General features: G+C 44.3%; 1 protein-coding gene across 2 annotated transcripts in view; it reads right to left on the reverse strand.

Annotated features, from left to right (window-relative positions):
- Positions 1 to 9,527: 9,527 nt before the first annotated feature.
- The window catches only part of LOC144597566 (uncharacterized), a 30,466-nt gene continuing 13,404 nt past the window's right edge, over positions 9,528 to 26,589 (reverse strand). For both annotated transcript variants that reach the window (XM_078407052.1, XM_078407053.1), the window contains exons 4-6: positions 23,796 to 23,922; positions 13,254 to 13,373; positions 9,528 to 11,187 (exon numbers count right to left, since the gene is read on the reverse strand). In XM_078407052.1, the coding sequence (XP_078263178.1) occupies positions 11,050 to 11,187; positions 13,254 to 13,373; positions 23,796 to 23,922 (385 nt within the window). In that variant the 3' untranslated portion in view covers positions 9,528 to 11,049. The remainder of the gene's footprint in view (positions 11,188 to 13,253; positions 13,374 to 23,795; positions 23,923 to 26,589) is intronic.

The raw sequence follows: 26,589 nt of genomic DNA on the forward strand, positions 1-26,589 counted from the left end.
TAAGAGCTCTATCCAGCTCTCTCTTGAATGCATTCAGAGAATTGGCCTCCACTGCCTTCTGAGGCAGAGAATTCCACAGATTCACAACTCTCTGACTGAAAAAGTTTTTCCTCATCTCAGTTCTAAATGGCCTACCCCTTATTCTTAAACTGTGGCCCCTTGTTCTGGACTCCCCCAACATTTCGGGTCGAGACCCTTCTTCAGACTGACTTCAGACTCTTCTCCCCTGAGATGCTGCCCGACCCGCTGAGTTACTCCAGCATTTTGTGTCTACCTTCGACGTAAACCAGCATCTGCAGTTTTTTTCCCTAACGTTTATCTTCTTCTTGCGTTTGAGGCAGCAGAAGTTATGAAGCTGCTTCTGCTTTTGCTGTCTCTGTTTGTTGTCGTTCGCCTGTTGTTGTCGTCAGTTGGCAGGGCTCACCACGGGGAGGTCGACAACGTGAGCCACCTAACGTTTATGTCGTACTGGAATGGGATGCTCTGTCGTTCTGCCCTGTAAACGAATGTATTACGTTTTGATTTCTGTTCCCAAACATGACCTATCCTGGGCTTTTCCATAAATGAAAGTGCAGGGAATGCATGTGGTCGGAAAAAGGAAGTCTACATGAAAATTAAACCAACTTGTTTTGGGGAGAATAATTCAGGTATAGCAGATTTTGTAATTCGCACACCGAATTGGATCTATCAATAAAGTATGATGCTTTAATTTATCACAGTAAACTTAAACACTTTACTGATCTTGTGCCTGTTTTAAATTGATGCTTTCTAATGTTGATACGTACACATAAATCCATGACTTTTCATCTCTGGAATAAATGTAACTAAGATAAGGATGTTTAATGATATTGCAGGATTGTATCATCGTGCATTCCCTTAGGCATTTAAGTATTTCCAGAAAATGTAGCCTTCTCTCCATTTGAGTTATTCAGTGGTAACACCAGGGACAATGGAATCGGTGACCTATTCATTTAACATGTTTAAAATGTGCAAAAATCTAAAATTTTGAGCACAATTTAGACAATTAGTTTGCTGCTATATGATGGGCCAGCTTCATTGTCTCCCGTTTTTCAGGCAAGGTGCAAATCTAGACTTTCCAGAGCTTTGGCTATCAACCAGCTTGAGTCTAGTCTAGACTCCACCAGCATGCAGAAAGGCCCTTTGTCCCAACTTATCCACACTGGTCATGATGCCTCATCTAAGCTAGTCCCATTTGCCTGCGTTTGGCCCATATTCCTCTAACCCTTTAACCCATCTATGTAGCTGTCTAAATTACTTTTAAATGCTGCCTCAACGACTTCCTACGGCACTTGTTCCATGTACCCATGTGTGTGGTAAAAGTTGCCCCTCAGATGCCTTTTAAATCTTTCCCCTTTCACCTTCAACTTTTGTTCTCCAATTCTTAATTCTCCTACCCTGGGAAAATGTCTCACCCTATCTATTCCCCTCGTGATTTTATGCCCCTCTAAAGGATCACCCCTCAGCCTCCTGGGCCCCAAGCAATAAAGTGCTTACCTGCCCAATTTCTCCCTCTAGCTCAGGCCCTTCAGTTCTGGCAACATCCTCAAATCATCTCTGCACTCTTTCTATAAGACTTCTGGCATCTTGCTCAGCAATCATGATCTGTAGTTTAAAATCTCGTTCCACATAACCAACTGATACATGTTCCTTTTGCACAACTACTAATTTACTGCTGAGCTGCAAATTGTGAACGCTGTGCGAAGAGGCTGTGAGAAAGCCACTCTATAAATCAGAATTGTTTTACAGTTGCAGAGGAATCATTGAGTAAGCATTTTTCTCTTATTCCCAAGGACAGCAGTCAAGGGAGCACATGGATGACTGTTTTTAATACTTTCATTGCAAACAATGCATGTACCATCTCATGGATTCTCGAGCACCCCATTTTGCATTGTTAGTGGAATGTGAGCAAAGTGAGTCTTAGAAAAGCAATGCAAAGTGGCCTGTTCATCATGTTTCAGCACCACGGGTCTTTTCAACTGAAGTGCTACAAAATGTTATTAGCAATATGCCAATAAGTTGCATTATGTTATAGTCAATGGACAATAGACAATAGGTGCAGGAGTAGGCCATTCGGCCTTTCGAGCCAGCACCACCATTCAATGTGATCATGGCTGATCATTCTCAATCAGTATCCCGTTCCTGCCTTCTCCCCTGACTCCGCTATCCTTAAGAGCTCTATCTAGCTCTCTCTTGAATGCATTCAGAGAACTGGCCTCCACTGCCTTCTGAGGCAGAGAATTCCACAGATTTACAACAAAAGTTTTTCCTCATCTCCATTCTTAATGGCCTACCCCTTATTCTTAAACTGTGGCCCCTGGTTCTTGACTCCCCCAACCACTTAATAATCTTATATGTTTCGATAAGATCCCCTCTCATCCTTCTAAATTCCAGTGTATACAAGCCTAGTCGCTCCAGTCTTTCAACATACGACAGTCCCGCCATTCCGGGAATTAACCTAGTAAACCTACGCTGCACGCCCTCAATAGCAAGAATATCCTTCCTCAAATTTGGAGACCAAAACTGCACACAGTACTCCAGGTGAGGTCTCACTAGGGCCCTGTACAACTGCAGAAGGACCTCTGTGTTGAATGGCTGATGGGTAGATTGATATTTAAGTGTAAATGTGATTTGTGCAAGTGTTTCGTAGAAGGCAATTGTGATCTTGCAGTGGCACGTCAAACTTGGTTGGAAATCAACCCTGCATGTTTAGATCTGGACATGCACTCGGAATGGCTGTAACTATGACAAGATCACGATAAATCGGTGTAGGGAGTAACAGCAAATGCGGGTTTACACTGAAGATAGACACAAAATGCTGGAGTAACTCAGCAGGACAGGCAGCATCTCTGGAGAGAAGGAATGGGTGATGTTTCAGGTCGAGACCCTTCTTTAGTCATGATAAATCTGTAGGAAGACACAAAATGCTGGAGTAACTCAGCGGGTCAGGCAGCATCTCTGGACAGAAGGAATACCAATACTCTCCTCCGCCCAGCAGAGCTGGTCCTTACCCTTAACTTCTCCTTCGACTCCTCCCACTTCCTCCAAATCCAAGGCGTAGCTATGGGCACTCGCTTGGGCCCCAGCTATGCCTGCCTCTTTGTAGGGTACGTCCAACAATCCCTGTTCCAGGCGTACACTGGCCCCGTCCCCAAACTCTATCTCCGCTACATTGACAACTTCATCGGTGCTACCTCCTGCACCCATGCAGAACTCACTGACTTCAACTTCACCACTAATTTCCATCCTGCACTCAAATTCACTTGGACCATCTCCGACATCTCCCTACCGTTTTCTAAATCTCACCGTCTCCATCACAGGAGACATATTATTGACCAACATCTACGATAATAATAAACCTACTGACTCCCATAGCTATCTAGACTACACTTCTTCCCACCCTGCTTCCTGTAAAGACTCTATCCCCTACTCCCAATTCCTCCCTCTGCACCACATCTGCGCCCAGAATGAGGTGTTCCGTACCAGATTCACCTCTTCCATTATAGACGAGGCTCTCAATATCCCGCACCTCCGCTCTTGCTCCCCCTTCCCCCCAATCGTAACAAGGACAGAGTCCCCCTTGTCCTCACCTTCCACCCCATCAGCCGTCACATACAGCATATAATCCTCCAACACTTTCGCCAGCTCCAACAGGATCCCTCTACTTCCCATCTCCACCCCTTTCTGCTTTCCGCAGAGACCATTCCCTCCGAAACTCCCTGGTCAAGTCATCCCTTCCCACCCAAACCACCCCCTCCCCAGGTACTTTCCCCTGCAACCGCAGAAGATGCAACACCTGTCCCTTTACCTCCCCCCTCAACTCCATCCAAAGACCCAAACAGTCTTTCCCAGTGCGGCAGAGGTTCACCTGCACCTCCTCCAACCTCATCTATTGTATCCACTGTTCCAGGTGTCAACTTCTCTACAGCGGTGAGACCAAGCGTAGGCTCGGCGATCGTTTCGCTCCACACCTCCGCTCAGTCCATGTTAACCTACCTGATCTCCTGGTGGCTGAGCACTTCAACTCCCCCTCCCACTCCCAGTCTGACCTTTCTGTCCCGGGCCTCCTCCATTGTCAGAGTGAGGCCCAGCGCAAATTGGAGAAACAGCACCTATTTTGCTTGGGTAGCTTACACCCCAGTGGTATGAACATTGACTTCTATAACTTCAGATAGCTCTTGCTTTCCTTCTCTCCATCCCCTCCCCTTCCTAGTCTCACTGCCTCCGACTACATTCTATCTCTGTCCCGCCCCCTCCCGACACAAGTCCGAAGAAGGGTCTCGACCCGAAACCTCACCCATTCCTTCTCTCCAGAGATGCTGCCTGACCTCCCGCATTTTGTGTCTATCTTCAATTTAAACCAGCATCAGTTCTTTCCTACACATGAAAAATCTACAATTGGTTATCACAGCCTGATTATTCTATCATCTTTCCCAACTCTATTGCCAATTTATAAGCACATATGGGCACGAGTCCCCTGACCTTCACTGCATTCAGATGCATGTTTGTTCCTCATTTAGTACTAAAAGGACACGTGATCTTGTGCAGGCTACAAATTTAATTCATATAATTTACAAACAGTTACTCATTGGGAAAGAAAACATGTTTAACTTTGTCTCCCCTGCCTCCTATTGCACTGTGCACTACATGATAGCCATAGAGGGATCGGACTGGAAATTTAAAGGTCTGGTTTAGGTCCAGGCTGTGAAATATTGCCTCTGTCGGCAAACGAGAAACTGATTTTTGTCTTGTACATTGTGAAATCAGATACAAGGCAATGCTCTTTCTATAAAATTTGTATGTGCATATAAACATAACATTATTTAATATGCTTTCTGTAGGATCATTATAAATTGAATTTGGTTTCAAGTCTAAGAATTAAATTTTACAGGACTGAACTGATAACTAGACATAAAAAATAGGCACTAAATGCTGGTATTTATTCACAAAATGCTGGAGTAACTCAGCAGGTCAGGCAGCATCTCAGTAGAGAAGGAATGGGTGACGTTTTGGGTCGAGACCCTTCTTCAGTCTGAAGAAGGGTCTAGACCTGAAACGTCACCCATTCCTTCTCTCCTGATGCTGCCTGACCTGCTGAGTTACTCCAGCATTTTGTGAATAAATACCTTCGATTTGTACCAGCATCTGCAGTTATTTTCTTGCACTAAATGCTGGAGTAACTCAGCGGGACAGGCAGCCATCTCTGGAGAAAAGGAATGGGTGACGTTTCAGGTCGAGACCTTCTTGAATCTGAAGGAGGGTCTCGACCCAAAACGTCACCCATTCCTTCTTCCAGAGATGCTGCCTATCCCTCTGAGTTACTCCAGCATTTTGTGCCCATCTTTGGTGTAAACCAGCATCTGCAGTTCCTTCGTACACATGATAACTAAACATGCAAGGTTTGATTTATCGAATTTTCATTAATTACCCAGTCTACAGTTGGTTACATTTAATTTCAGATTTTAGTATAAGATGTATTTAGATTGGTAAGTTTTATTCCAGCTCTTCAAATTTAGATTTTTAAATGGGGAGAGAGGTGGTGTAAGAAAGAACACAGTCACTTTTTGGTCCCTTACTAACTTTGAACTTGATCAAATGTTTTTATAGCACAGCAGAATTTAAATCCTTTTTAATAACAAAGCCCTGCCATGGATGCAGACGTTTTGAAAAACAAAACTACTTTTATTTGAGGCGACAACCCAAATGTCTTATAGACAATAGGTGCAGGAGGAGGCCATTCGGCCCTTCGAGCCAGCACCACCATTCAATGTGATCATGGCTGATCATCCTCAATCAGTACCCCGTTCCTGCCTTCTCCCCATACCCCCTGACTCCGCTATCCTTAAGAGCTCTATCTAGCTCTCTCTTGAAAGCATTCAGAGAACTGGCCTCCACTGCCTTCTGAGGCAGAGAATTCCACAGATTCACAACTCTCTGACTGAAAAAGCTTTTCCTCATCTCAATTCTAAATGGCCTACCCTTATTCTTAAACTGTGGCTCCTGGTTCTGGACTCCCCCAACATTGGGAACATGTTTCCTGCCTCTTACGTGTCCAACCCCTTAATAATCTTATACGTTTCGATAAGATCCCCTCTCATCCTTCTAAATTCCAGTGTACACAAGCCTAGTCACTCCAGTCTTTCAACATATGACAGTCCCGCCATTCCGGGAATTAACCTAGTGAACCTACGCTGCACGCCCTCAATAGCCCTCTTGCGTAACTATATTTCACATGGTACATTATAATGATCTTAGTTTTAAAGGAAGTCTGTGCGAGAGATGACAATTCATCCTGCGGAAGTGATGTTAGACAATAGACAGTAGACAATAGGTGCAGGAAGAGGCCATTCGGCCCTTCGAGCCAGCACCGCCATTCAATGTGATTATGGCTGATCATTCTCAATCAGTACCCCGTTCCTGCCTTCTCCCCATACCCCCTGACTCCGCTATCCTTAAGAGCTCTATCTAGCTCTCTCTTGAAAGCATTCAGAGAACTGGCCTCCACTGCCTTCTGAGGCAGAGAATTCCACAGATTCACAACTCTCTGACTGAAAAAGCTTTTCCTCATCTCAATTCTAAATGGCCTACCCTTATTCTTAAACTGTGGCCCCTGGTTCTGGACTCCCCCAACATTGGGAACATGTTTCCTGCCTCTTACGTGTCCAACCCCTTAATAATCTTATACTAACAGGACAGACCTATTAGTTTGACGTCTGTGGTGGGAAAATTAATGGAAAAGATACTTAGGGACAATATATATAATCACATGGATAAACAAGGCCCGATTAGAAACAGTCAACATGGATTTGTGCCTGGAAGGTCATGTTTGACTAATCTTCTTGAATTTTTTGAAGAGGTTACCAGGGAAATTGATAAGGGCAAGGCTGTGGATGTTGTATATATGGACTTCAGTAAGGCATTTGACAAGGTTCCACATGGAAGGTTGATTAAGAAGGTTAAATCGTTGGGTATTAATAGTGAGGTTGCAAGATGGATTCAACAATGGCTGAATGGGAGATACCAGAGGGTGATGGTTGACAACTGTATGTCAGGTTGGAGGCCAGTGTCTAGTGGAGTACCCCAAGGATCTGTGTTGGGTCCACTGTTGTTTGTCATTTACATTAATGATCTGGATGATGGTGTGGCAAATTGGATTAGTAAGTATGCAGATGATACGAAGATAGGTGGTGTAGTTAATAATGAAGTAGATTTTCAAAGTCTACAGAGAGACTTGGGCCTTTTGGAAGGGTGGGCTGAAAGATGGCAGATGGAGTTTAATGCTGATAAGTGTGAGGTGCTGCATTTTGGTAGGACAAATCAAAATAGGACGTACAGGGTAAATGGTAGGGAATTGAAGAATGCAGTGGAACAGAGGGATCTGGGAATAACTGCATTGTTCCCTGAAGGTGGAATCTCATGTGGATAGGGTGGTGAAGAAGGCGTTTGGTATGCTTGCCTTTATAAATCAGAGCATCGAATATAGAAGTTGGGATGTAATGTTGAAATTGTACAGGGCATTGGTGAGGCCGAATCTGGAGTATGGTGTGCAGTTCTGGTCGCCAAATTATAGGAAGGATGTCGACAAAATGGAGAGGGTGCAGAGGAGATTTACTAGAATGTTGCCTGGGTTTCAGCACTTAAGCTACAGAGAGAGGTTGAACAGGTTGGGTCTTTATTCTTTGGAGCGTAGAAGGTTGAGGGGGGACTTGATAGAGGTTTTTAAAATTTTAAGAGCGACGGACAGAGTTGACGTGGGTAGGCTTTTCCCTTTGAGAGTAAGGAAGATTCCAACAAGAGGACATAACTTCAGAATTAAGGGACAAAAGTTTAGGGGTAACATGAGGGGTAACTTCTTTACTCAGAGGGTGGTGGCTGTGTGGAATGAGCTTCCGGTGGAAGTGGTGGAGGCAGGCTCGATTTTATTATTTAAGAGTAAATTGGATAGGCATATGGATGGGAGGGGATTGGAGGGTTATGGTCTGAGAGCAGGTAGATGAGACTAGGTCAGAGAAAGTGGTCGGCGTGGACTGGTAGGGCCGAACGGGCCTGTTTCCATGCTGTAATTGTTATATGGTTATATGGTTTCGATAAGATCCCCTCTCATCCTTCTAAATTCCAGTGTATACAAGTCTAGTCGCTCCAGTCTTTCAACATATGACAGTCCCGCCATTCCGGGAATTAACCTAGTAAACCTACGCTGCACGCCCTCAATAGCCCTCTTGCGTAACTATATTTCGCATGGTACATCATAATGATCTTAGTTTTAAAGGAAGTCTGTGCGAGAGATGACAATTCATCTTCCGGAAGTGATATTTGAATTTCCTGGGGGACTTAAAGCAGTCTCCACACTTGACCTTTGTCGGCTGTTTCTTAGGCCGTGCATACATTCACCAGAAATTTCCACGATCTTAATTTAAGACATTGTTTCAGTGAAATATTTCCAATAACCTGATGCACGCTATTGTTAAAATTATAGCACCTACGTTATGTGAAGGAGACAACTGTGTTATTTTGCATTTTCACTAAAAGATATTTCACGCATTTAAATGTAATTTCCACCACAAATGCAACTTAATTCCTTGCTTGGTGTTGTCTTTGTCGGTTACCATTTGTCCCAGCACTGAGATTAGGCATGGTGTAACAGAAGAGATTTTGTCAAACATGCTTGGAAAACATTTACTATTCTATTTTTAAAAGAGTAATTTTAACTGATTTAGAAAGTTCAAAGGGATGCAATACGTTTGTAATAGGTCAGTTGTACCGAAAAATGCGCATTTTTCCACTTTATTGAAAATAAACAAGGTAAATGACTAATTTGAAAATTGAAGATATTATTCAATAGATATAAAAAGGTTGTGAAAGTTGCATTAACTGACATTTAACACAAATTTAGTACGGAGCACCATCTGTTTATGAATATAAAATACAACCCGACTTCACCGGATCATTTCCTTGATCCCAACACAAACAAGCTTCCACACGGAATGAAATATGACTGTGCAAAAGAGTGTGAGATCACAGTCTATAAAGTGAACAATGTACTAAACACTGGAAGTGGTGGTTTAACATTGCACAAACTAATAGGAGGTAACCATCGCTGAATACAGGCTCACTGGGGGCGGTGGGGGAAGAGACAAGTAAAGTAGTTTTAGTTCTATTATCACACGGGGGGGGGGGGGGATCTATACTAGTTTGCTGAACACTCAATTGCCCTTACTACTTACTCTTACAAGTTTATTTCTTATTCTTGTCAGGCTAACCCTGTCTAATAATTCTGGCTAAAGCTCCAGGTTAGAACAGAGTACTGTACCAGAATAGCCCACACTGTCTGTGCTGAACACGATGCCAATACCATCACTTACCTATCTGCGCGTGACCCATATCCCTCCATTCAATGCATATTCTTGAAACCAAGACTCCAATGAACATCAGTAAATTACACGAGATATATGAAAAATACGTTCACAGCAAAATGGATAAGTCATGCAGCCGGAAATGGTACTAATGGAAAAGGTTAAAAAATAAAGTCTTTATTGAATTTCTAGTTCAGGAACAATATTTCAGTGTGAGGGTAGCAAACAATTGAACGGTAGCTCAAGCATTGACATCAAGGTGGGATATTAAAAATCAGTGCAGCTGCAATCACATTTTCTCCATCATGATCTACATTCATAACAAAATCACAGGAAATTCATCGTCTTGTGTGCACATCGCATCAGGGGAGATGTTCACATCAGTCAAGCAAGTCTCTGCCATCCAACAATCCACACAAAAGCCGACCAGACATGTTGCTCTTGCCCCCATGATGTTACCTCACCACCATGAAATTCCATAATATCAGCACAAATAAAACATGTCCACTATTTGAAGTCCTTTCATTTGGAAGCAGTTACAAACGTGAGACCAATAAAAGAATAGACTTCACTTGAATTCATTAAGACTGGAATTGACCACGTTGCAAACATAACCAACAATCAACATGGACCTCCAACAACGTCCAGTCCCTGTGCCCAACAGACTTCACATGGAACCAAAACCTCAGGCATGTGGTTGGCATTCTCCGGCGTTATGCTGCCAGTTTTGTATTGATACGCAACTAAAACGTTATGCATTGATAGCAAGAGGCCATGAGAGTCACGGTCGCACAATATTGAAACGAGTGGCCGGTCTGCTCCAGCTTCACGGTCACACTGTGGGGTCGCTCATCAACACAAGCCCCAAACTACAAGAGGTTCAGTAGTGCAGGTACGTCATTGGACTAGACATACAGAAGGCAAATTGAAAACACAGCAAACTTGGGATCAAATCCCATCAAGACAATGTAGGATTTGAATTCAGTTTTTTAAAAATGTGGAAATAAGTCTTAACTAAAGTTGGGCACTGAGTTATTGATTTATGGGTATTTATTCACAAAATGCTGGAGTAACTCAGCAGGTCAGACAGCATCTCAGGAGAGAAGGAATGGGTGACGTTTCGGGTCGAGACCCTTTTTCGGACTGATATTGATTTATGGGGAATGTTTGGCCAGTTCACCAAGGGCAGGGGAACACAGAACAATTTACATTTGATTGCTTTTGGAGAGGCACTTTAAATAGATGCATATCACTTAATGCTCACACCCTTAATATGCTAAAGAATGATTTGAAGGTGGGGTAGTGAGGTTACGATTAGGGTGCAAGATAGTGTCAATGTGCAGCCTGGTCCCACAATCATGTTGTCGACCATTACCTGCCCTCAGAAGAGACAGAGCAGGTGGGTCGGTCAGTAGTAAAATACATTGTGCATCTTTCACAACAGCAAGGAATGGCAACCATGCTGTCTCATCACATCCTGAGAATGACACAGTTTTAAAAATATTAAATATAGTTATAGAGAATCTGTTAAATTATATTTACATTAAAACATGCGCCACACCTAGATTCCAAAATTTACTTTTGAAATCGTCTTCAGGGAAGAAGTTAAAAATGTAAATAAACATCTGAAATAAAATGAGGAAAAAAACCCCACAAACACATTTGGTTTGAATATTGATTACATAAACGACAAAGGCCTGTTGATCCTCTGTGTTTTTTGGGCTCTGCTCCCGTTCATCTGCATCCACCGCACAAACACCTTCTCCAGCCTCTGACTCAATCCATGGGCTGCTCTTTGCGATGGCATTATGGAGATCTGGAATCAAACAGAGTTAAAACTGGTGGCATTTTTCGAAGACGGGGTTACAAAGTGGTGGACTGAACCATAGCATTTAACTAAACATTGAACTTTAACATGGATTGTATATGGCAATTAATTCCTCAGACAGGTCAAGTTCTCTGGATGAACAGCTCTCTCTTCCTAAAATTAAAAACAAAATCACCCATTTATCTTTTCATTTCCCTCCTGCTGGAAAAGGCTTTGTCTCGTTGACACATGGACCAGAGTCAGCAGTTCACCACTCGTGGAAAACATTAGGTGCAACAACATTTGTGACCACTGATGGGCCAGAAATAAACTTTATAAAAATCTGCCAGCTGAATGTTATGAAAATGCAGATACTGAGCCAGTTAAATCAATAAATGCAGATTGCTGAATACTGTAGAAAGCAGTGAAATAAGTGACATCTGTACTAACACGCTTAATGGGATAGATGGGAATATCAAAAAAATAGACGAGGCCAGATTTCTTCCCAGGCTGAAGCTTGGAATTCCTTTCTGATGGGAGATCGCCAGTTTAAAACCTTGCTACAGATGTTTCTCCTGCTATGGATGCTGTGTCTGTACCGGTGTCAGGGATTATGGGGAGTAGGCAGGAGAATGGGATTAGGAGGGAGGGACAGATCAGCCATGATTGAATGGGATGGGTGATGTTTCGGGTCGAGACCCTTCTTCAGACTGAAATAGGATCTCGACCCGAAACGTCACCCATTCCTTCTCTCCCTAGATGCTGCCTGACCTGCTGAGTTATTCCAGCATTTTGTGTCTACCTTCGATTTAGACCAGCATCTGCAGTTTTTTTCCCCGCCATGATTGAATGGCGGAGTAGACTTGATGGGCCTAATTCTACTCCTATCACTTATGACCTTATGAACAAAGGCACAGAATGCACTTGCTTGGGGAGACTTCAATGACCATGGAGTGGTTTGGCAGCATTAGCACTGACCAAGTGGCTGAGTCGTGGAGCTGCCAGCATCGGCAGTGACTGAACCAACTGAAGGAACAAAGGTAGCAGACCTCTTCCACATTACTCTGGTGCATCTGTCCGTGCAGCATTGGTGGAAGAGACCAATGCAATCCCTGAGACGACAAAATGCTGACTCGCAGGATGGATCTGCCAGCCATCTAGGCATCCATTAATTGGAGTCTCTCTGCCCTCTTTGTCCCACCTCATCAGACTTCCCTGCTATTTTGTACCTTTGCACTTAGTCTTGCCATCTCTTGTCACAACAGTTGTGGAATTCTCTGCCTCAGAAGGCAGTGGAGGTCAATTCCCTGGATGCTTTCAAGAGAGAGTTAGTTAGAGCTCTTAATGATAGCGGAGTCAGGGGATATGGGGAGAAGGCAGGAACGGGGTACTGATCATGGTGAATTGCAGTGCTAGCTCGAAGGGCCGAATGGCCTACTCCTGCACCTATTGTCTATTGTCTCCCCTCAACCACGCCCCCTCCTCTCAACCAGCTTTCTTTCACCCACCCCCACACACAATCTGAAGAAGGGTCCCAACCCAGAACATCATCGGTCCATGTTCTCCAGAGAGGCTGCCTGACCCGCTGAGTTACTCCAGCACTTTGCGTCTTGTTTTGTAAAGCAGCATCTGCAGTTCCTTGTTTCTACTTCTTGACTAATGAAGGCAAGCAAATACCAAAGAATGGCCTCCAATAGCTTCCCTACCACTGACGTGAGGCTCACCAGCCTATAATTCCCTGGATTCTCTCCTTTCCCTTCTTAAACAAAGGGACAACACTGGCTGCTCTCCAGTCCACCGGGACCATGCTTGTGGCCAGACGAGATCATGACTTGCTCACCCACTGTAGAACCCACAGTGCAAGTGTGAATTTGAAGGGTTAGTTCAGCAGAGTCGCTGAACTTGTGCAGTTACAAGCTTACGTGCTCCCCGTCCACGCATTTTCTTGTATCAGTCACCAGTTACATACCCCACCCATTTCCAACCGCACTTCCCTTAGTATCGACCCTTGCAGCAAAGCTCGTCACAAACAATTATTCTTTTAATCTAGCTACTAAGTCAAGATTTTCTCGTACCCTGGTCTGGATAAGGGCCTTGGGACCGTGGTCGGATAAGGTAGCAACTCCTGGTAATACTCCAGTCTTCTCCAGGTCTGAACAGGTCAAGGCATCCTCTAGATCAGCTCTTCCATCATCCTGAGGCACACAATAAAAAATGTAAATCAACCTGTAAAAAGCCATTCTCATATTTTAAATCTGTATGAATCGTAGGACGTCAAATCGGATATAGTTTAGTTTAGAGATACAGCATGGAAACAGGCCCTTCGGCCCACCAAGTTCATGCCAAACTTCGATAACCCATTCACATTAGTTCTGTGTTGTCCCACTTTCTCATCCGCTCCCTACACACTAGAGGCCAATTAACCTACAAACCCACACGACTTTGGGATGTGGGAGGAAACCCACGCAGTTACAGGGAGAAGGTGCAATCCCCACCCACACAGACAGCATCCAAGATCAGGATTGAATGCGGGTCTGTGGCTCTGTGGGGCAGCAGCTCTACCAGCTGTGCCACTGATCGAAGGCCACAATCACACAATTATATCATTCTTATCAGAAATATTTTCAAACACGTTTAGAGCTTTGGGACAAATTAATAAGTATACTTTTGGTCATTGAGACCAAAACAATGCTGTTAAGTCACAATTAACAAGATGGAAACAAAATCATAATTTTGAAATCCTTAAATTATTCATTTTCAATTGTGCTGACAGAGAGAGAAATCAGTTTTTTAAAAAGTCGAGGGTGGTTTTGAAGCATCGGAAACTGAAAATGAAATCGGAACCAGAAACTTTTCTTGGAAACTTTAAATGATTGTTTCAAAATAAATGCAAAATATTGATAATCACATCACACAGGTCAGAGTCTGTTTACTCCACTGCGCTGCGTTTTCACCCAACTAATTCCACTACACTACTTGTACCCCGAGTCTTCCAATGTCGTCCCCTGTTAGTGTAAATCCCGCTCACTTGAATCTGCTCCCACCTGAGCAGTGACTGCTGGGTCATAACTTGCCGTGGGACATTAATCTTCCTTCTTCATGTTGCTACTCTGGGATCTTGCTGTGTGCAACAATGACCACACTTTTTAAATCTTTATTTATTTATTTGTAATGACTGGTGGCAGATCAATTTCCCTCCTGGGATAAATATTCTTTCGTATCGTAGAAGCAATTCATTGCACCTAGCGCTGTGCTTTGTGAGAGGTTGTGAAAGTTCCATTTAAAGACACATACCGCTTTCCTCTCTCATTGTTTTGCCAATCACTCCAATCTATTTTCCTCTAGTTGCTCACCCTTTCTCGTTCTCGTAGTCCTTTGGAATTTTGTACACTTGAATTTTCCCTTAACCTTCTGTTTAGGGAACAACAATCCCAGGTGTCTCCATTTTCCATACACAACGGAGGTCCCTTTCCAGGCCCAATTTTAGCAAATCTCCGCTCCTTCTAAAGCGTGGTGCCTACAACAGGGCACAGTACTGCAGCTGAGGTCGAACCAGTATTTTGTGACCGTTTAGAGTGAACTGCTTGTATTTGTACTCCATTACTAAAACCAAGGATCCTTGGAACAGTCTAAAAAAAATTAACCACCCCAAACAATTTCCTGGTATCAGCAAGCAAGCCAGCGTTTATTGCTCTTCTGTTTTGCCCTTGACCAGTGATTTGTTTTTATTTAGAGATACCGCGCAGAAACAGGCCCTTCGGCCCACCGAGTCTGTGCTGACCAGTGATCCCCACACACTACCACACTATCCCACACACACTAGGGACAATTTTACATTTATACCAAGCCAGTTAACCTACAAAGCTGTACGTCTTTGGGTGTGGGAGGAAACTGGGGATCCTGGGGAAAGCCCAGGATCACGGGGAGAAGGTACAAACTCTGTAGACAGCACCCGTAGTCGGGGTCTAACCCAGGTCTCTGGCGCTGTAAGGCAGCAACTCTACCGCTGCACCACCATGGCAGCCCCAATTCATGCGGCCCAGGTGGTGGTGGTGACACAACCTCTGGAACTACTGCCATCCTCTGATGCCAGCGGTCCGACAGTGTGCTGCTGGAAGGAGCTCTGGCATCAATACTGAACGACAGTGATGAAAGGGCATTGCACTTCCAATCCGGGTGGGAAGTGATCAAGAAGGCCATTGGCTTGGAAACTGCTGCTGGAAAAACCTGCATGAGGAACTGGAGGCTGAATGGCCAGATAAAGCGTACTGGGTCGCATTTTACGGTCAGCAGGAAACAAACTGTGTGAGCCATTCACAGAGAAACATAGAAAATAGGTGCAGGAGGAGGCCATTTGGCCCTTCAAGCCAGCACCACCATTCATTGTGATCATGGCTGGTCATCCACAATCAGTAACCCGTGCCTGCCTTCTCCCCATATCCCTTGATTCCACTAGCCCCTAGAGTTATAACTAACTCTCTTTTAAATTCATCCAGTGAATTGGCCTCCACTGCCTTCTGTGGCAGAGAATTCCACAAATTCACAACTCGCTGGGTGAAAAGGTTTCTTTTCACCTAAGTTTTAAATGGCCTCCCCTTTATTCTTAGACTGTGTCCCCTGGTTCTGGACTCCCCCAACATTGGGAACATTTTTCCTGCACCTAGCTTGTAAGGCTTGCATTTTCAACAGGCTTGCATTTGCCAATCAACTTTCCACAGGGCTCTTGTTGGTGGGACCTTCAAGTGACAAAGTAAATAACCCTACATCTGCTGAACCAAGGCAATTCAAGGATCATATTGATCAACACATGGTCTGTCTGGGAGGGTCCAAGTAATTTGCAAATGAGGCACTACAAAGAAAAGTTTACAATAGTAAATGAGTATCAAGGAGTTATATGGATCTACATAAGAATCTGGTGGGGAACATTGATTTGCTGCCAGAGGAGGTAGTTGAGGCTGGGACTATCCCAATATTTAAGAAACAGTTAGACAGGTACATGGATAGGACAGGTTTGGAGGGATATGGACCAAACATGTGTAGTTGGGACATGTTGGGCGGTGTGGGTGTTGGGCTGAAGAGCCTATTCCCACACTCTCCATGACTCTCTGGTGGGTGGCCTCGTTTACTTATCATGTATTGGTCATACAAAACAAATTAAAGGCGAACGGGGATTGCATGTGCAGGAGGGGCTGGGAGATGGACACGCAGAACGTTCCGCTGCTGTGTGACTCCTTGACTCAAAGTTTACGGCTGCCAAATAAACATTAATCACTTGCAACGGTGATTCTTTGGAGATACCTCTCAAATCACTCTAAATAGCTATTTCAGCATTGTGAACGGCATATTTTAATACTTTGTTCATTGATTTTCTTTAATTCTTCATGGTCAACAAGTCATCGGGATTGACGAAAGACACAAAATGCTGGAGTAACACAGAGAGACAGACAGCATGTCTGGAGAGAAGGAATGGATGACGTTTCGGGTCGAGACCCTTCAGTCATTGGGATTATTTGTTGATGCCCAGTCCCACCCTGTTTCCTGTAAAGGCTCTATCCCCTTCTCCTAATTCCCCCAACTACGCCGCATCTGTGCCCAAGATGAGGTGTTCCATACCAGGACATCTGACATGTCGTCATTCTTTAGAAAACGGGGGTTCCCCTCTCCCAGCATAGATGAGGCCCTCACTCGTGTCTCCTCGGTACCCCTCAGCTCCAGTCTTGCTCCCCCTCCCCCTAGTCGCAACAGAGACAGAGTCCTCCTAGTCCTCACCTTCCACCCCATCAGCCGTCGCACACAACACATAATCCTCCGACATTCTCGCCACCTCCAACGCGATCCCAACACTAGTCACATTTTCCCATCTCCACCCCGTTCCGCCTTCCGCAGAGACCGTTCCCTCCGCAACTCCCTGGTTAACTCATCCCTTCCCACCCAAACCACCCCCTCCCCAGGTACATTCCCCTGCAACCGCAGGAGATGCAACACCTGACGCTACACCTCCTCCCTTGACTCTGTCCAGGGACCCCGACAGTCCTTTCAGGTGAGGCAGAGGTTCACTTGCCCCTCCTCCAACCTCATCTATTGTATCCATTGTTCAAGATGTGGACTCAAACATTGGCGAGACCAAACGTAGACTGGGCAATCATTTCGCTGAACACCTTAGCTCAGTCCGCCTGAACCTACCCGATCTCCCGGTTGCTAAACACTTTAATTCTCCTTCCCATTCCCACACTGACCTTTCTGTCCTAGGTCTCCTCCATTGTCAGAGTGAGGCTAAACGCAAATTGGAGGAACACGTCATATTTCACACGGGCAGCTTACAGCCCAGTGGTGTGAATATTGATTTCTCTAACTTCAAGTAACCCCGGCATTCCCTCTCTCTCCATCCCTCCCCCACCCAAGTCACACTAGCTTCTCGTTTTCACCGAACAAACAGCTAACAATGACCTGTTCCCTTTATCATCGTTACTTTTTTGCATATCTTTCAAATTAATTGTTCTTTACCTGTCTAAATCATCATCTATATCTCCCGTTTCCCTTTCCCCTGGCTAGTCCGAAGAAGGGTGTCGACCCGAAACGTCCTAATTCCTTCTCACCAGAGATGCTGCCTGTCCCACTGAGTTACTCCAGCTTTTTGTGTCTATCTTCGGCTTAAACCAGCATCTGCAGTTCCCTCCTGCACTTCTTTATCAGCCTCAGGCAACAATCTCATCTACTGCTCAGCAGCACCACCTAGTGGATATAGCTATGTCAAAGCATGCTGCAGAACAGGTTTTGGAGAATGGCGGCACAGTGGTGCAGCGGTAGAGTTGCTGCCTTACAGTGAATGCAGCGCCGGAGACTCAGGTTCGATCCTGACTACGGGCGCCGTCTGTACGGAGTTTGTACGTTCTCCCCGTGACCTGCGTGGGTTTTCTCTGAGATCTTCGGTTTCCTCCAACACTCCAAAGACGTACAGGTATGTAGGTTAATTGACTGGGCAAATGTAATAAAAACTTTTTTTTTTTTTAATTGTCCCTGGTGTGTGTAGGTTAGTGTTAGTGTGCGGGGATCCCTGGGCGGCGCGGACCCGGTGGGCCGAAGGGCCTGTTTCCGTGCTGTATCTCTAAATCTAAAAAAAGATATAAAATTACAGCAACGAGAAAGTAAAACGATTCCATTTAACAGAAGAACTAGTAAACTAAACAAATAATGAATTAAATTTTTACGCTGAACATAATAATTTAGCAACTTCAGGAAACGAGGTGGTGTACAGGCCCCAGTCAGCATCAAAGCTGCTGAGGTGGAAATGGTCGCGAGCTTCAGGTTCCTTGGTGTAAATATCACAGCAATTTGACCTGGTGCTACGGCCAAGAAAGCATGCCAACACCACTACTTCCTCGAAGACTACAGGAAGACCAGCTTGCCTGCAAAGATATTCCTGTTGGGATGAATCACAGCTTGGTTTGGCAACAGCTGTGCCCAAGACTGCAAGACTCCGCTCAGTCCATCTCAACCAACCTGATCTCCCGGTGGCTCAGCACTTCAACTCCCCCTCCCATTCCCAATCTGACCTTTCTGTCCTGGGCCTCCTCCATTGTCAGAGTGAGGCAAATTGGAGGAACAGCACCTCATATTTTGCTTGGGCAGCTTACACCCCAGCGGTATGAACATTGACTTCTCCCACTTCAGGTAGTCCCTGCTTCCCCTCTCTATCCGCTCCCCCTCCCCAGTTCTCCCACTAGTCTTCCTGTCTCCGACTACATCCTATCTTTGTCCTGCCCACTCCCCTGACATCAGCCTGAAGAAGAGTCTCGACCCGATACGTCACCCATTCCTTCTCTCCTGAGACGCTGCCTGACCCGCTGAGTTACTCCAGTATTTTGTCTCTACCTTCGATTTAAACCAGCATCTGGTTTTTTTTTCCTACACTGCAAAAAACCGTAGAGTTGTGAACCTAGTCGAGTCTATCGCACAGACCCCACCATCAACCCCATCTTCATTGCACTCTACCTCAGGAAAGTAGCCAACATATACAAGGACCCCGGTCATTCTTCCGTCTCCCTTTTCCCATCAGGCAGAAGGTACAAAAGCTTAAAGCATGTACCACCAGGCTCAGGCACGATCTTCCCCAATGTTAACAGACTATTGAATGGACCTCTCACAAATTAAGAGTGTGGTCACAATCTTACAACCTACCTCATTGCTGCCCCTGCACTTTTTAATCTGCCCTTTCCGTAACGTAATATACAAAGTTGTAACACAATGTTGTGTACACTAATATTTTTTCTTTGCATTTCCTGTTGTATATTGATTAATTGTACTCATGTATTGTGTGATTTGAATAGAAATGACACCAAAATATTTCAATATCTCGTACACATGACAATTACAAACCAATATTAACTTCCTCCTAAGCTCTGCTGCAAGATCACTTTACTTTCTCCACCTTCTTTCATGAGATCACGCATGATTCATTCCAATGCCCTCCCGTTCATCATGTTTCAATGATCTTCAGGCCTCTCCTCCCTTTCCAACTCACTCTTCCATAAAAGTACGCTTCGTAAGCCACCTCTGACAATATTTCCATTTCACGAACTAGAGGCTATAGGTTTAGGTGAGAGGGGAAAGATTTAAGAGGAACCTGAGGGACAACTTTTTCCACACAAAGGGCGGTGGGTGTATGGAACAAGCTGCCAGAGGAACTGGTTGAGGGAGGTACAATAACAACTTGAAGAAGGGTCTCGACCCGAAACGTCACCCATTCCTTCTCTCCTGAGATGCTGCCTGACCTGCTGAGTTACTCCAGCATTTTGTGAATAAATAACAACTTTTAAAATACATTTGGAGAGATACATGGATAGGAAAGGTTTGGAGGGACTTGGGCCAAACGCAAACAAATGGGACGCACTTTGATGGGGAAACCTATTCGGCATTGACGAGTTGGATGGAAGGCCTTTGATTCAGTGTCCATTTAGGTCAGAGATAGAGGGATTCAGCACTCAAACAGGCAGGGCTCTGGACCCATTAAGTCACTACCGACCATCAACCACCCATTTTATACGCACCCTACATTGATCCTATTCTTTATTCTCCACACATTCTCTTCAACAATCTCAAGACTCTACCACAGAGACCAATTATTCTACCAACCACCAACCTTTGGGATGTGGTAGGAAACCAGAGCACTGGGAGAAAACCCACGCGGTCACAAGCAGAAAGTGCAAACGCAGAACAGATGGCACCCGAGGTCAGGATTGAAGCCGGTCTCCGGTGCTGTGGGGCAGCATCTTTACCGGCTGTGTCGCTCTGCTGATACACTGCTCTCCTCCCATCTCTAACAGCCCTACCTCTTTCCTCCCATCTGCACCAGCTGTGCCACAGTGTTGACACACCCCTCTCCTTCCAAACACAGCTTATACTGTGCAATGGAAAGACGTACAAAAGTGCAAGCTCTAACTGCTGACCCTTAATTTAAATTATGTTAGATATTTTGTTTACCTCGCTACAAACGACAGCTTTAAATGACCAAGTTTGATTTCAATGCATAAGTATGGTGAAGAAAATAATTCAACTTTATATCAGTGAATTAACAAAGAGAACAATTGCTGGTCCTGTCCAGCCGTTGTGCTTCATGTTGCTACTTAGATTGACAAATAAGCAAAGAGAACCGAATGCTGCTGTCAGTCCCCTATTTGCAATGGCTTTGACCCAGTTTGAGTTTTCAGCCTGTCACATGCAGTTGAAGTTTGCAAATCCTCCCTCATCATCCTAACTATTTCAAGACATGGCTGGAAGGAACACAGAAAAATATAGCTGTTTTTCTGGAAAGTATAATGACAAGTACACCTCAGCAACCAACTCTAACATCATTACATTAAAACATTGCAGATTTATCTAGAGCCTGTAAAATTGAGCAAGATTACATCTCCATCTACAAGCAAACCAGGAAGTTCACAGTGAATGGCAGGACCCTGGGGAGTGTTGTGGAACAGGGAGATCTAGGCGTGCAGGTACATAGTTGCTTGAAAATGGTGTCAAAAGTAGATAGGGCGGTCAACAGGTCTTTTGGTGCATTGGTCTACAGCAGTCAGGATATTGAGTATACAAGTTGGGATGTTATGTTACAGTTGTACAAGACGTTGGTGAGGCAGCATTTAGAGTATTGTGTTCAGTTTTGATCACCCTGCTATGGGTAGCATGTTGTCAAGCTGCAAGGAGTGCAGAGAAGATTTACAAGGATGTGCCAGGGCTAGAGGAAACTATAAGGGGAAGTTTGGCAGGCTAAGGTTTTATTCCTTGGAGCACAGGAGGATGAGAAGTTATTGTGTAGATGGGGTATGAGATCATGAGGGGAATAGATAGGGTGAATGGACAGGGTCTTTTACCCAAAGTAGGGGAATCAAGAACCAGAGGACATGGGGTTAAGCAAGAGGGGGGAACATTTAACAGGAACCCGAGGAGCAAACTTTTCCACACGAAGGGTGGTGGGTTTCTGGACCAAGATACCAGAGGAGGTCATTGAGGCAGGTACAATAACGACATTTAAATGTCATTTGAACAGGTACATGGATAGGAAAGGTTTAAAGGGATATGGGCCATACACGGGCAGGTGGGACTAGCGTAGATGGAGCATTTTGTTCAGCATGGACAAGTTGGGCCGAAGGACCTGTTTCCATGCTGTGTGACTCTTACACTATTGCCAATTTGTTGGCTTTGGCCTTCAGACAAATTATTTTGTTTATGCACAACAGCATGCCTCATTAATCTCCCATACATTACGTTTACATCTTTCAATCTCACAGAATGTGGCTCCAGCAATATGTTTATCTTTAATGACCGGCCATTAAAGAACATATTTTAGTGTTACAAGTGATAGGGTCTCAAATCACAACAAAAGGCATCTCTATGAATGAACACGTGAGCACACCACTGTTATTCAATACCTAAAGCCTGGCTCAATCGTAGCACTCTTACCTCTGAGCCAAGGTCCTTCTCCAGAGGCCCAATACACAGACTGTAATGAGGCACAGGCTGAGTAAACCATGCATTAAATGAAGGCTTTTGTGGAGACAGAAGAGCTCAGACCATTCTTTTTACAGCATAGAGTTTCTCTTGGTTTACTACCCAATATATGTGTCTCAATCAAAGCAAACATTGTTAATTATCTGGGCATTAATCTCAATATTTTACGTGGAATTTAAATTGTATATTTTGCCCAAATTTCATTGTAGTTGCAATTCAAAAATAACCGATTAGCTATGAACCACTTTGCAAAGGTCATGAGGATAAACGTGTGTGTTACATCTTCTTCCTTGGTATTTAATACTAGTGCAAGTTACCAGGTGGTGCCAGCAATGGCTGCCTCGCCAACAATCTGTTTGTCCCTTCCTTCTCTGTTGTTTTTTAGTACGTGTGAAATGTATGTTTTCGTATTCTTTTGCTGGTTTTATGTGGGGGGGTGGGGGGGGAGAAACTTTTTTTAAATCTCTTGCCTCGATGGAGACACGATTTTTTCCCCGTAGTTGTGTGTCTTGTTGCTTACTTTTTAGTATGGCTGTATGGTAATACTAATATCACTGTTCCTTAATTGGTACACGTGACCTTTGAAACCTTTGAAGTACTGATTTCAACAAGAACTTATGAGCATAGGGCTCACATAAAATAACCCATACCAGTCAACTTTTCCTTCTGGTTGCCATTTTGAAAACCTCTCCAGTAGAATAATTTTTGCAATCACTTTCAGAATTCAGAAATCAGAGGTGCAAAGGGATTTGGGAGCGTTGGTGCAGGATTCCCAAAACTTTGCAAGTCGAATCAGTAGTAAGGAAGGCAAATGCAATGCTAGCATTTATTTTGAGAGGACTAGAATACAATAGGGATGTAATGCTGAGGCTTTATAAGGTAGACCGCATTTGGAGTATTGTGCACTCCAATCCCTGAGGAAGGGATGTGCTGGCTGGCGTTGGAGAGGGTCCAGAGGAGGTTTACGAGAATGATCCCAGGACTGATTGCGTTAACATATGATGAGTGTTTGAAGGCACTGGGCCTGTACTCGCTGGAGTTTAGAAGGATGAGGGGGAACCTCATTGAAACTTACTGAATTGTGAAAGGCCTGGATAGAGTGGATGTGGAGAGGATGTTTCTACTAATGGGAGAGTCTCGGATCAGAGGCCATAGCCTCAGGATAAAGGGACGTAACTTTAGAAAGGAGATGAGGAGGAATTTCTTCAGTCAGAGGGTGGTGAATCTGTGGAATTCATAGACAGCTGTGGAGGCCAAGTCAATGGATATTTTCAAGGCAGAGATTGACAGATTCGTGATTAGTAAGGGTGTCAGGGGTTCTGGGGAGAAGGCGGGAGAATGGGTTTGAGAGAGAGAGAGAGAGAGAGAGAGAGAGAGAGAGAGAGATATATAGATCAGCCATGATTGAATGGGCCATTTGGCCTAATTCTGCACCTAGAACTTAATAACTTGTAAAACTACAGATTAGTTTACTAACATGCTCAATCATTGGAATGCAATTCAATGCCAGATTCTCCTGAGATGGATATAAATTAGGAGTTGTAAGAAAAAAACGCATTGCATATTTGAAGTAATGGTATGATAAATAAACAAGATACATGGTATGGCCTTGCCTTGTGATTTTGGTCAATTCCCAGTGTGGATAACAGCTTCACACGAGTACTTGATACGTTCCAGGAAAATCTCAAGGCCACTTTATTAAGATCATGAAGCTCTCCCCAAGCATTTGCAAATTCATAACTGAAGAAGAAGAAGCAATTATAAGAGATACACAAATACCTTGCATGCTTTAATATATTGTACAGCAATGGCATATGTAAACATATATATTAGTAAGTGACTGTATTCAACTCGTTTGTGGTTTGGATTCAAGGCTCCTGTATTTAAAAAATCTTCAATTAAATTTGCAAATACTGATCATCTCTCTCATTATATGGAGATTTTTATGACTTGATAGGGCCACGATTCCCAATGAATGAAAGAGATCTGGAAAAGGCTTAAGGAAGGAACACTGCAAAATAGCTTTAACAATGAGCAGTGTCCTGCAGATGCATGGGAATTACAGACTTTGCTGGTACGTGTCGCAATGTACAATTTAAAACTTCTCCAGGTTTGTGGGTGGTGGATGTATGGAACGAGCGGCCAAAGGAGCTAGTTGAGGCAGGCACTGTAACATTTAAAGGACATTTGACACACGCCACAAATACATTCAGCGACAAGAAAAAAAATTGTAAAATAAAAGTAAAAAAGAGAACGGGGAATACTCTCATCATTCAACCAAAAATGCATGTTATGAATTAATTCCACTAGAGAACGTGGAACATAGAACAGTACAGCACAAGAACAGGCCCTTCAGCCCACAATGTCTATGCCGGATGTGATTCCAAAACCTGCTCTATTTGCAGATGCATTTGATCCATATCCCTCCATTCCCAGCATATCCATGTGCCTATCCAAAAGTCTCTTAAATGCCACTATCGTGTCTACTACAGCACCCCTTGCAGCACATTGCAGGCACTCACCAACCTCTGTGGAAAACCTTGCCCCACACATCTTCTTTAAACTTTGCCTCCTCACATTAAAGCTATGCCCTCTGTTTGATTTTTCCACCCTGGGGAAACCGACCCTCTCGATGCCTCTCATAATTGTATATACTTCTATCACATCTCCCCACAACCTCCAGAGCTTCAGGGAAAACAATCCAAATCAGTCCAACCTCCCCTTGCGGCTAATACCCCCTAATCCAGGCATCATTCCGGTAAACCTCCACTGCACTTTTTCCACATCCTCCCTGCACGCAGTACTCCAAATGTGGCCTTAACAAAGTCCTATCAAGCCTATCACGACATAAGCCATACATGATAGGAGCAGAATTAGGCCATTCAGCCCATCAAGTCTACTCCACCATTCAATCATTTGGAGTATTGCGTGCAGGGAGGATGTGGAAAAAGTGCAGTGGAGGTTTACCGGAATGATGCCTGGATTAGGGGATATTAGCCGCAAGGAGAGGTTGGACTGATTTGGAGGGAGAGATCAATCTCTCCCTCCAAACCCCATTCTCCTGCCTTCTCCCCATAACCTCTGACACCCGTACTAATTAAGAATCTATCTGCTTTAAAAATATCCACTGACTTGGCCTCCGCAGCCTTCTGTGGCAATGAATTCCACGGATTCACCGCCCTCTGACTAAAGAAATTCCTTCTCATCTTCCTAAAGGAACGTCCTTTAATTCTGAGGCTACGATCTCTAGTCCTAGACTCTCCCACTAGTGGAAGCATCCTCTCCATTTCCACTCTATCCAAGCCTTTCACTATTCGGTATGTTTCAATGAGGTCCCCCCTCATTCTTCTAAACTCCAGTGAATACAGGCCCAGTGCCGACAAACGCTCATCATAAGTTAGCCCACTCATTCTTGGGATCATTCTTGTAAACCTCCTCTGGACCCTCTCCAGGTTTCAAACGCATCCTTCCTCAGATATGGTGCCCAAAATTACTCACAATACTCCAAATGCGGCCTGACCAGCTCCTCATAGAGCCTCAGTGCATCAATGAATGGTAAAAAATAGCTTCAGCATCGCATGAAGACAGACACAAAATCCTGGAGTAACTCAGCAGGACAGGCAGCATCCCTGAATAGAAGGAATGGGTAACGTTTCAGACTGAAGGGTCTCGACCCGAAACGTCCCCACATTCCTTCTCTCCAGAGTGGCTGCCTGTGCCACTGAGTTACTCCTGCATTTTGTGTCTATCTTCGGTGTAAATCAGCATCTCCAGTTCCTTGTTGTAACAGCAGCCACTCCTGTGCCTGACAATGAGGTCTTTCCCTGGTCTTTACGTTTGCTATGTTTTAGGTATGATGAAATGGAAGGAATCTTACTTCTGCTATCTTCCTTCTGCTTTTACCTCGTGTTTGCACTCTGAGATGTGAGATAAGAGCACAATCTCCCCATTCTGGTTCACCTTCTCTTGCACAAGGTATTTCTCCACCCTTCTTTCAGGCCCTGGCTCGTCTCTTTGTAGCTGCTTCAATTAAACAGCCGCACTGTTTCATTTCACAATTACAGCTACAATCAGTCCACACCTCAAACACAATCCCACTCCTGTCTTGCATGCATTATAATCAAGGCCCTGGCATTCCTTTCTACGGTTATTTTCCAAAGTATGCACAAAATTAAACTAAAAGGGAAAACAACTGATTCATTGAAATCCATCATCACACAAGGCCATTGTGCAACATGTTCCCTAAAAGTCCACACGACAAATGACCTGCAGACTGGTGTGTTGCAAATAAGTTTAAAAACTAGCAAGTTTCAAGAATTGCACACAAACTGACTTTTGTCTTTCTGCGCAAAGATGCCAGGACCCCCACTGGCACCAGGACCTCTGCCCAAAGATGCTGGGACCACT

The sequence above is a fragment of the Rhinoraja longicauda genome, chromosome 10 (genome assembly GCF_053455715.1).
Source record: "Rhinoraja longicauda isolate Sanriku21f chromosome 10, sRhiLon1.1, whole genome shotgun sequence".
Lineage (NCBI taxonomy): Eukaryota > Metazoa > Chordata > Chondrichthyes > Rajiformes > Arhynchobatidae > Rhinoraja > Rhinoraja longicauda.